This window comes from Toxorhynchites rutilus, chromosome 1, assembly GCF_029784135.1.
Source record: "Toxorhynchites rutilus septentrionalis strain SRP chromosome 1, ASM2978413v1, whole genome shotgun sequence".
In the NCBI taxonomy this organism is placed as follows: Eukaryota; Metazoa; Arthropoda; class Insecta; order Diptera; family Culicidae; genus Toxorhynchites; species Toxorhynchites rutilus.
In genome coordinates, this window is record NC_073744.1 from 198,978,917 (window position 1) to 198,991,488 (window position 12,572).

The 12,572-nt window shown below is 41.7% G+C and overlaps 1 protein-coding gene across 1 annotated transcript in view; it reads right to left on the minus strand.

Annotated features, from left to right (window-relative positions):
• Window positions 1-11,978, minus strand: part of LOC129778943 (cuticle protein 3) — a 31,836-nt gene extending 19,858 nt beyond the window's left edge. Inside the window, exon 1 of the mRNA XM_055786137.1 lies at window positions 11,661-11,978. Coding sequence (XP_055642112.1) covers window positions 11,661-11,669 — 9 coding nt within the window. The 5' untranslated portion in view covers window positions 11,670-11,978. The remainder of the gene's footprint in view (window positions 1-11,660) is intronic.
• Between the last annotated feature and the right edge of the window lie 594 nt (window positions 11,979-12,572).

Sequence of the window (12,572 nt, forward strand, 5' to 3'; positions counted from 1 at the left end):
AGTCTTCTTCAGTGTTGCTAATGGTCACCATCGTATGACTGTTCATGGAGACGTATGTGCTGTGTCATTAATGAACATCATAAAATGAACAGTCAAACAACCCAAGGCGCGTAGAAGTATATCCTAAGGTGGGCCAACTTGCTAAAACCACTCTTCAGCCATCTTGGAAATCTACTGTGTTTTGTTTGTAAACAAAACACAATACGCTAGTGCCGAAGCTCGCTCCTGATCAGTCTGTCTCTTTCACGCTTCAAGGAAATAATTCCCCTTCTGCTTTCTTCCGTACTGTTTTCATATACCGCTCCCCTAACCAACTTAGTGACGAAACGGCCTCACCTAGTACCATAGACCCGTCTTGAAACAACCGTCGAACTAAAAATGTCATATGACATTTCGGCTTTTTTTCGTCCTATACATTAGATATCCATCGCCCCGTAATTAAACAACAGTGTTCACGGGGAACGCTACCGCTGAAAACGTTCATTCAACACATTCGCACTTGATAGGGGAGAGTTCGACGGTTGCTTTGATATAGCAATCCGTCTGAATACCATCCATCGTGTATGGATGTGTGAGTGAGCAGGTGGATGTATATGTGCAGCTACGCTTGAATGCAGAATAAAGGGAGAAAAAGAATGCACACCACTGCAGTTTTAATGTCAAATGACATTAAAACTACAGTCATATTAGCCGGAATTGAGGGATGGTTATGAGCACGAATGGTAGAATGGAAATAGCATATTTTCATCGCTCTTCTGGGTACGGTCGACAGAAAGAGAAAACATATAAACGTTCAATTGATAGTCGTGTTTGCGGCTGTGCGTTTATTTCTGATGTGACTATTAGAACCGAGCAATGCATTCTTGGTTACATTCGCAATACATATTGAGCCGTAACTCTTGAGCAAGGGCAGTATGTGATGGTTGAGAGAAATGTCGACCGTTTACAACACTGGTCTTCTTTGAGCACTCTTTGGAGAGTTGCCAGACAAATGAGAAATTCTTCTCATTCAAATGAACAGATTGAATATTCTGAAAGGTACATCTATGACTTTGCCAAGAAGATATGCCCAGATTCAGCCCCCGCTCCACCTCCCTGCCTGGAGACATCTGATGATATTGCGCCTCCATTCAGTATGGCTGAATTTTCGCTTGCACTTCTGTCATGTAACAATTCGGCTCCGGGGTCAGATAGGATCAAATTCAACTTATTGAAAATCCTTCCTGATAATGCGAAGAAACGTTTGTTAAAATTGTTCAATGTTTTTCTTGAGCAGAACGTTGTTCCACATGAGTGGCGACAGATTAAAGTTATAGCTATTCTGTGACCTGGTAAACCTGCGTCTGATTATAATTCTTATAGACCAATAGCAATGCTTTCTTGCATTCGCAAATTATTAGAGAAAATGATTCTAAGTCGTTTAGACAGCTGGATAGAATCCAACAACCTTCTCTCACCTTCGCAGTTCGGGTTTCGTAGAGGCAAAGGAACTAATGATTGTCTTGCTCTGCTTTCATCAGAGGTTGACATCGCCTTGAGTAAAAAGCAACAAATGGCATCAGTGTTCCTAGACATCAAGGGTGCCTTTGATTCAGTTTCCATTGAGGTTCTTTTTGAAAAACTTCATCTAAATGGGTTTTCTCCAAAATTAAATAGTTTTCTGTTTAACCTTATGCGTGAAAAACATATGAGTTTTTCCCATGGTTCTTCGTCAGTTTTACGAATTAGCTACATGGGTCTCCCTCAAGGCTCATGTCTTAGTCCAATCCTTTACAACTTTTATGTAAATGACATTGATGTTTGTTTATCAGGTAATTGTACTTTGAGACAATATGCAGATGATTGCGTAGTGTCGGTAATGGGCAAAGACAGTATTGATCTGTATAATCCCTTGCAGATTTCTCTTGATAATTTGGTTGATTGGGCTTGTAAATTGGGTTTTGAGTTTTCTACTGAAAAGTCAGAGATGGTTGTGTTTTCAAGAAAACACCATCCTGCTCAACTGCAACTTAAACTTTTGGGTAGAACAATTAGGCTCTCTTTGTCATTCAAGTATTTAGGAGTTGTGTTTGACTCCAGAGGCATATAGGCTACTTGAAACAAAAATGTCAGAAACGAATAAATTTTCTTCGATCCATAACAGGGACTTGGTGGGGGGCCCATCCTGACGACTTAATTAGGTTGTATAAAACAACCGTTCTATCTGTAATGGAGTATGGAAGTTTTTGCTTCAGATCCGCTGCTCGTACTCATATTCTGCAACTGGAGAGAATTCAATATCGCTGTTTGCGTATTGCTCTAGGATGTATGCAGTCAACGCATACAATGAGCCTAGAAATTTTAGCTGGCATCCTTCCTCTTTCTGTGCGCTTTTTCGAGTTATCATTCCGTTTTTTGATACGTTGTGAAACACTCAATCCGATAGTGATAGCAAACTTTGAAAAAATGCTAACCTTAGGTACTCAATCTAAGCGAATGTTACTATATCATGAATTTCTGACCCTGGAAAGCCCATCGGCTTCATCTGGTTTCCAATCCATTCCTTCAATTTTGTTCAATCCTTCTATTAATTTTGACTTGACAATGAAAGTTTATGTTAGTGGTATTTCAGGTGATCTCCGCCAAATAGTTATGCCTGCAATATTCTTGTCAAGATATAAACATATTGACTCAACCAAAACTTTTTTTACTGATGGATCCAGTCTTCATGGTTCCACAGGCTTTGGGGTATTTAATATTGACTTCTCCACATTCCGTAAGCATGGTGCTACTGACACTCGACCTGAACGGTTATGTTTTTAGCGCCATTCTAAAAGAGAATAATAAAAATACAAGTTTTCTCCTACAACCGAATGCAAAGCTTTTTTCAAAGCTAATTTCGGTCCTAAATATAGCGTTTTTTTCAGCAACAGTTGTCCGGATACCAGGAAAGGAGGAAGCAGCCGAGAAGCCCCCAACGGCCATTCAGGAAGTTGGTCCGGTCGGATTGGCTACTTTGACCGGCAGTTTTCACTGCCCTTTGCGTGTCCCGCTGTTTGCGCCCGTCTCATCAGCAACGTTTTCCTGCCAGTGACGCGCGATTTTGGCGCAATTTCTACTCATCAATCATCAGCAGCTCAGGAGGTGTAAGGTGTGAAAGGAGGTTATTTTCACTTCGTCGTTTCGAACTGCTGCGGCTGTTGCCCTGCCGTCGGCGGTATCCGGTCCCTTCCCCGCTACCCCACTACCATTAGGTGGTGATCTTCGAGGAGGTCCTTCAACACGATCGGTGAGTGACCAAACTTTTCATAATACCAGGAGTTAGTGAAAGATAGGACGCCCAAAGGGTATAGGTTAGGAAATTTTTACTACATATCCCAAATTGATTTTATATAACAGACATTTAAAAGTGACTTTTCCAAGTGTTTTTAAAACAGTGCTTTTCTGCCCCAAGTGTTTTTCCGCCAAGTGATTTCGGTGTTCGTTCTTGTAACTGCGTTGGCATTGTCCCCCGCCGTTACTGTCCTCCGCCGTTTTCGTCCCCGCTGTTATTGTCCCCCGACGCACAACGTACATATAATAAGAAAATTTAAAAACTTTTTACCTGGCTGTACCTAGGTATAGCCAGCCTTGAACATGGCTTCCAGCAGCTCCGGCGCCGGAAAGCCAACAAATATATACAATGGTGTTCCCACCACCCACACTTCCCCCAAATGGGCTGATCCCTTTGGCGGAAATTTGCAAATTTTATTGTTAAGAGCAACTGATGGTAATATTCTTCCACCCAACCCCTTCGTTGTATCGAAATCGATCCAAGGTGTGATCGGAGGTAAATTTAAAGATGCAAAACCTCAACGCGATGATAAAAATCGCCTTCAATATATTCTACAAATACGCGACGTCAAACAGGTTGAACCTTTAATGGGTATGAAGTCGCTAACTGACTCGACCCCAATTGAAATAATTTTTCATCCCACTCTTAATCAACGCAAGTGTGTTGTATCTTGCTGGGATGTTGTTTTCATGCCAGAGGATGAACTTCTTACTGAACTCTCTGAGCAAAAAGTTATCGGTGTCAAAAGAATATTTAGATACGATACAATTAAAAAGGAAAAGGTAGCAACTTCTACCCTAATCCTAACCATCAACGGAACAGTCATTCCCGAAGTGATTAACTTCGGTTTCATTCGCGCACCAACCAGAAACTACTATCCAAGCCCGATGCAATGCTTCGGATGCTATAATTATGGACACACTTTCAAGAAGTGTATGAAGAAAATACAGTTATGCCGTAACTGTGGTGTAGCACACCCAGAACTAAACCAAACCGATGTAACCCGCGACGCCGGGGAAGCGCGCGAGTTCGTCGCGACCGGGGATTTTGCGCAGATAAGCGGTCGGCTTAAGCGCCACTCCCGCGAGGGAGACCGACCGCCGTGTTTTATCCTTGCCCGGCAATGAGACACCCACTGAGGGCGGGTTTGTCCTTTTTCTCACAAACCCGGTTATTTCCGCGAATTTTCGTTTCGAAAATTGTATCGGGTGTTTATTATTTTTCGTTAATTGGAAGTTTCGAAGTAAATGTTGTAAATATAATTAATGTGTTCCAAAGACTCTGCTCTCTGAAACTTCAAGGTGGGTGATGCCAAGCGTAGGTCCAATGATGAGAAGTTTGGCATAAACGGTGTTCATTGGAACAACCGTATTGCCTCTGTTACTTGAATTGTGGAACGCGGACAAACGGTGTCGCGGGTCCTTCTTAGCGCAGGTGCAAGTCGCGGAGCAAACCGGGGTTTGGAACGAAGGAAAAACCCGCCCTCAGGTGTTGGGTGTCTCATTGCCGGGCAAAGCAAGAACACGGCGGTTGGTCTCCCTCGCGGGAGTGGCGCTTAAGCCAACCGCTTACCTGCGGATAACCCTCCGGTCGCGACAAACTCGCGCGCTTTCCCGGCGTCGCGGGTTACACCGATAAAGACAAGGCGAAGAAGTTTCAATGCAATGCACCTGCCTCATGCGTGAACTGCAAGGAAAATCATTCCTCCACTAGCAGGAAGTGCCCAGCTTGGATCGCCGAGGACAAGATAACGCGAGTTAGGATTGATAAAGGAATCTCCTACAAGGAAGCTAAATCCATTTGTGAAAACAATAATGGTTCTTCCTTCGCTAGTAAATTAAAAGAGCGGCTCGACAATATCCAAAACACAGGATGCCAACAATGCAAGTGCAACTGTACACAAACAAAGTCAGCTCCTATTAAATCGAATAAGACTGTTTCTATTCAGGCCAATAAAAAATCTGGACAGGGATCCAGCATCATACCAATTGACTCTGAGGAAGATTCTGAATTTCCAATGGAGATCGAATCAACTTACTCAAACAAAAGAAAAATCATCTCGAAAACAACAACTTCAGATGAATTCAAATCATCGGAAGATGAACAACCAATTGAGAAGGAATCTTCTAGGAAGAAACCTAAAAGTAAGAAATCGACCCCAACCCTACAGAAGACCCAATCCCACCAGAACTACCTATCACAACCCAGCACTTCAACCCAACCAATTGGATCCAATCCACCTACTACCCAACACAAACCCAATCCTACTACCAACAAACCAATTGTTAATGTTTCCAAAAATGATCCGAGACTAAAACTCAAACATTCCAAGGGTGAAAAACCCAACCACAACTAATTTCAACTGATTCTACTCCACCAATCTCCAATTTATCCTCCACACCTCAGCCCACTTCCCTCCTTCCAATCTTAACATTCAATCCCCCACCTAATCATACACCATCGTCTCGAGACCCTATCCCTAATCGCAAACTTTCCATTCAATGGAACTTGCGTGGGCTTTACAGTTCAATGAACGAAATAAAATTAATGTTAGCGGAAGAGAAACATCTCCCACTAACCCTAGCTTTCCAAGAAACTAAAGTACCGACTGGTACAGACATGAATAGTGCCCTAGGAGGCAAATTCAAATGGTATTTTTGTGATGGACTATCTTCACAACAAGGAGGAACATGCCTCGCTGTCCTAAGTCACCTTCCTCATACTGTGATCCCCATAACATCACCACTACAAATATGTGCAGTCCAACTCAAGGGACCTTTCCAGGTAACCCTTGCTTCAATATACATATCCCTTCAGCACAATATCAATGATTTTGAAGTTGATTTGGTAAATGCTTTCAAACAATTACCACACCCATTTATTATCATGGGTGACTTCAACGCACACCATACTTCCTGGGGAGGAAAAAAATGTGACGCAAGAGGTCATACGATTCTTAGAATCATCCAAAAACTGAACCTCATTATCATCAACGATCATCAACATACCAGACTCGATCCACGTTTTGGATCAACGTCTGCCCTCGATCTCACGATCGCATCTTGGGAACTGGCACCCAGACTAAATTGGTTTGTTGACAATGACCTCAGAGGAAGTGATCACTTCCCAATTCACATCAGAACATTAACAAGGAATCCCAATATTACTCTTCGCAGAAAATGGAAATACCAATCAGCCAACTGGGAAGGCTTCGAATCTACAATTGACAGCTTACTTCAAGCACACATAAGCTACTCTGTTGATGACTTTACTCAAGCCATTCTCTCCGCTGCAGAAGTAAATATCTACAGAACAAGTGGGAACCCCGGTCGTAAGGCTGTCCCCTGGCGGAATAACGAAGTAGCACTTGCCATCAAAAAAAGAAGAAAACTGCTTCGTCTTCTCAGACGTCTTCCAGATGGAAACAACAGCAAAAGGATTGCTTTATTCAATTTTCAGGAAGCTAGAGCTAAAGCCAGAAAAGCAATAGCCGAAGCAAAAACCCAAAGCTGGACTGAATTTCTTGATGAATTTAATCCTTCAACATCTTCAAAAGAACTATGGAACAAGGTCAACGCTCTCAGTGGCAAGAAAGCTTCTAACTGCTATTCCATTGAGATCAACGGTATTACTACTGAAGACCCTGGTACCATAGCCGAACATCTGGCAGATCATTTCGCCAAATCTTCATCCACTTCGAATTACACCAATGCCTTTAAGAATATCAAAGCCAAAGCAGAACTAGAAGTGTTTCCCTCTGCTACAGGTCAACAGCACGAATACAACAAACCTTTCTCCATGGACGAGCTGCTCTGGGCCCTTAAAAGGTCCAAAGGTAAGTCAGCCGGTCCGGATAATATCGAATACACGATGATAAGACACCTGCCCCACCATGCGAAAACCCTGCTTTTGCAGATTTTCAACGAGTGCTGGACAAACAGATACTTTCCAGATTCATGGAAAGCTGGCATGGTAATCCCGATCCCCAAAGCAAAGGAGGACAAACGTGATGTGAATAGCTATCGCCCTATCACGCTCCTCAGCTGCTTAGGGAAACTTTTTGAAAGGATGATTAACCGAAGACTGATAACAACCCTCGAAGAACAACAACTACTAGACCCCAGACAACATGCTTACCGTCGAGGAAAAGGCACAAGTACATATTTCTGCCATCTCAACCAATTTCTTCATGACTCCACACAGAAGAGACAACACAATGAACTTGCTTTGCTTGATCTTTCCAAAGCATTCGATACCACCTGGAAGCATAATATCATAGATCAACTCCACCAATGGGGATTCGAAGGTTACCTCATCGAAATCATTCAAAGTTTCCTCCTCAACCGAAGTTTTCAAGTTTTCTTCGGAGGGTCAATATCTGAAAGCCGAGTTCAAGAAAACGGAGTACCACAGGGCTCTGTTCTTTCGGCAACTCTCTTCTTAATAGCAATGCAATCAGTTTTCGATGTTATTCCACCAAACATCGAAATACTGGCATATGCTGACGATATACTGCTTATGGCCCGAGCATCATTCACTGAACTTGCACGCAGAAGACTCCAGATAGGAATCTCTGCTATCAGCAGCTGGGCAGATTCAATTGGTTTCAAAATTTCAGCACAAAAATCCAATATACTTCATTGCTGCAGTCTAAAAGGTCACAAGAAAAAATTTAAACCATGCATAATTAATGGTGCACTTGTGAAACGAGTTAAATCAGCTCGAATTCTAGGTGTTATAATAGATAAAAATCTTTCATTCACAGACCACATCAAAAAGACAAAAGCAGATATCAAAAGCCGTATCCGGTTAACGATGGTAATAAGTGGTCGCAGCCGCTTAAGCGCGCGTAGAACCATTTATAAAATCGGTAGAAGTAACGTCTTCACAAGAATGCTATACGGGATTGAACTCTTCAGCAGTGCATCCTGGAAATCAATTGATCATTTAAAACCTTGCTACCATAGCGTAATCAGATATGCCTCAGGAGCCTGTAAGTCCAGCCCAATAAAAGCTTTGCTTGCGGAGGCTGGCCAAGTTCCCTTCGAAATGTTCATCACCAGAGCCTTGGCCAATCGAGCCATCCGAATCTCACAGAGATATCCAAATCTCACATCAACCACCACGAGAGCTAGCAAATGGCTTCAAGACATTTGCAATATCACTCTCCCGGGAGCCGCTCCTCTAACTAGAGAAGGCCCCCGACCATAGGACCAAGGACCAAAATTTGACTGGACTATTAAAAAATCTGTTAAAGCTGGTGAAGCCAACAGTATAGTCACAGCTATCTTCAACAATCACATACATAAACAGTTCCCCTTCCATCGCAAAATCTTCACAGATGGATCTGTTGATGGTGATAAAGTAGGATTTGGCATCTTTTCCGACAATGCTCAGATAAAATTCCAATTACCATCCATTTGTTCAATTTTCTCAGCAGAAACAGCTGCCCTCCTCGTTGCGATATCACTATGTGATGATAACACGAAAACGGTGATTTTCTCCGATTCCTACAGCTCCCTGCTTGCACTCCAGAGTGGCGAAAATAAGCACCCCTGGACCCAAAGCATTGAAGCTGGAATCAAGGGAAAGGACATCATTTTCTGTTGGATCCCGGGACACTGCGGAATTCAAGGAAATGAATTAGCTGATCGTCTTGCCAAAGAGGGAAGAAATTCTGAACTATGGACTGATATCCCCCCGTCCGAAGACATCATCAGATGGGTTGATAACAACCTACGATCGTGTTGGGATATAAATTGGAACACCTCTTATGACTTCTTTCTAAGAAAGATAAAGAATACCACCCATCCTTGGATGGACAGTACTAAGCGCCCCATTCAAGTATGCCTGACACGCTTGCGTATCGGGCATACTCTCTTAACATATAATTACTCGATCGCAAATCAACCGCGCTGCACATGGTGCAATGTAAGGCTCACAGTAGAGCATTTGTTAATCAATTGCCCAGTTTTTAACATCTCTAGAACAAAATTTCAGGTTGGAGACAGCATCAGAACTGCATTAGCAAGAGACGACATCGAAGAGGACCGGACCATAAAATTCTTAAAGGATACAGGTTTATTCGACAAAATTTAATAATATAATATCGAGATGAATACACACTAAAAGTATTTTCCTTTTCTGTTCTTTTCTTTTCAGCAAAAGATGAGCAGGTTTTTACGCCCATTTTAGAAGCAAGCTCTTCAAGCACACTAAAATGGGCTTTTTCCCTGCTCCAATTGTTTGGTTGTGTTTTTGGCCCCAGAGCCGTGTAGGGTGCGGCGATACGACATACATCCATAGCGGTTACTAGGACTGAGTCGAGCGAGAATAACGAATTTTGCAATAGTTTTTCTTAGTTTTCCTTCAGTTAAATTTCCCGCCCGCAAGGGCAAGAGACGAATGAACTCTCAGAGTTTAAAGTCTCTCTAATTCAATACCTTCCTTCCTTCCTATTCCGTAAGCTTAGTTTACCTTGTTCGGTGTTTGTTGCGGAATTGGCTGCGACATACACTGCTTTACAACATATTCAGTCCTTGTCACCCGAACATTTTTACATCTTTTCTGATAGTCTCAGCTCTTTAGAGGCACTTCGTTCGGTAAGGTCTAGATATTCTTCGTATTTCTTGTCTGGAATCCAACAGCTTTTAAGTGTTTTGATGAGTAGATCATTTAATATCACTTTTGTATGGATTCCCTCTCATTGTTCGATACCAGGAAATGAAAAAGCAGATTTTCTAGCTAAAAAGGGCGCAATGGAAGGAGTCTTATTTCATAGGCCCATTACTTTTGATGAATATCTCAATATTCCTCGTGAACGTGCACTTGAATCTTGGCAGACAAGTTGGAATGGAAGTGATAAAGGTCGGTGGCTGTATTCTATCATTCCTAAAGTTTCCCTCAAATCATGGTTCAAAGGATATAATTATTCTCGTGATTTCATACGGGTAGTGTGCAGACTAATGTCGAATCATTATTCCTCGAATGCACATCTTTTCCGAATTAATATTAGTGATAGTAACTTATTTGTTTGCGGTATAGGTTATCACGATATTGATCACATTGTGTGGTATTGCTCTGATTTTCAAAATAACAGGTTATCTTTAATAGAAAATTTCCGCGAAAAGGGAATGACACCCTATGTTTCGATCCGCGACGTTCTGGCTACACGCAATCTCGATGCTATTTCGTAGATATATTATTTCCTCAAGTCCATACACTTTCAAGTATGAGTATGTGTGTATTTTTTCTGTTATTTTTAATTATCGTTTACATCTCCAACTTTTTTTGTTTTTTGTTATTAATAATTCTATTATTTACCAATAATCTATGGTTTTAATGTTTTCATTTTTCTCCAACTATTTCCCTCAGAACTTAAACACATTCAGATTCACGCATTCGCACGCAATCTTCAAGGAGGTGGTTATCTCTATCAAAAAATCCTCAAGAAGAAGCCTCAAATATTATTTTATTATGTATTGTTATATAATTATTTATATTTTAAAACCCTATAGTTTTTATCATTTCTTGAAAAAACTATAGGGTTTTTATGCCTTTTTGAGAAAGAACATTTGCATAGTTGTACTCACAAGGGCTTTTCCCTATTCACAAATACGGCTCATTGATGCTTAACGTTGCTGAGCCAATTGAAAATAAATGATTTAAAAAAAAATATTTTACAACATAAAAAAAATCCCGGAGAGGAGAGGGGAGTGCAACCAGACACTTCCGCACCAGGTGCGAAAACTTCACTCAACCCCACTGCTCAAATGAAAGTATTTTAAAAGAAAGCATGTGTATGCAGACAATTGATGCGTTATTGTTCTCAAGCTCATCTAAAAGCCACAAGAACCAACCCAAAAATCATACACAAACTTTGTCATATGCTGTCACTTCTAAAATATCGAACCACAACATCATGTCATTTAAAATTCATAGAAGTTGGTAGCCATTAATGAATGGCGCCACAAGAATATGTAGTTTCCAGAACTCAGGTTCTCTTTTGAACGCACTTCGTATATTTCGACACCGATTGAACTCGACTGTGACAAACGTTATAAACAATTGATTGGGAACCGTTTCTCTTACTTGACTGGAAAACTTTCCTTTATCATATTCAGAAAACCTATTTTTTTCACAATGATTTCACACCCCGGAATTATTCAATCTTCTTTTTATACCGATATCGGAATATCATTGCTCCAAATCACTTTTCATTCCCAACAGTTTCTTGAACGGGATTGTTGTGTCCTCAATCACTCAATAATGTTACGATATTTCATCACTGTATTATCTTCCACCCCTTTTTTTCTAATCAAACAATTTTTCCAACGCATCCACTTACAATTCTCATTTTGTGCTCGTTTTATTCGGTTCTCTTCCGAACAGAAAGACAGGAACAACGCAATGCAGGACCAGTTATCGAATCACACTTCCACCCTCTGCTCTAATCTTCTCCACAGCAACAGATCCCTAGTCAGCTACGAGTGCACACGCGACGAGACAAACGAGAAAGCACAGCGAATTCCAGCGAAACCTCCAACAGATACTGCGAAGATCGACTCCGCTATCAAACTAAACCAGAGCGCCCGTAGGTGTGTCATTTTATATAACGATTTTGGTGGCGGATCTGCTGCCGCAAAATTTGAACCCCCGGCCAGGAAGCCGATGGGGAGATTCTGAGTCAATATTGTAGCATCTCAAACACAGCCGAGCAATAAAGAAGCCATCCGAAGAGACAGCGGCTGGCAGCGACAACGACGGCGAGATGGCGGCGGAGATGCTGGGCTGAGGTACCGAAAAAAAAAACCTGCTCCTAAACGTTCGCGTTTTTCGATCTCAGGTGTCACTCTGGAGTCTGTGGATAGTAGTGCAGTGCGCGGCGGTAACGTATCGTTTCATAGAATTAAATAAATAAATAGGCGAAGAGGATCCTCGCATGCTGGTCTCTCGGCTCGGACATTCGATTAATCGTTAAGCGCTTGGCGTCTTCCAATTGAGCGGGCTTCAGCCTTAATATATGAGCCATTTTCACAGTCGAAACTTGATAGCCTCCTGGGGCTTGAATATAGGAAATCATTGATAATTAGCATCACTCAAATCCAGTAATGCACGCGTTTATTGATTTCGTCTCAACGTTAATTATCTTCTGAAGACAAACCAACTCAACACGCCTCTGCACCCTACAACTAATTAGTGAGCATTTCTTGTTTTGCAGCAACAACCAGGAACGCTTCCATTCTAGTTATTGGCTACA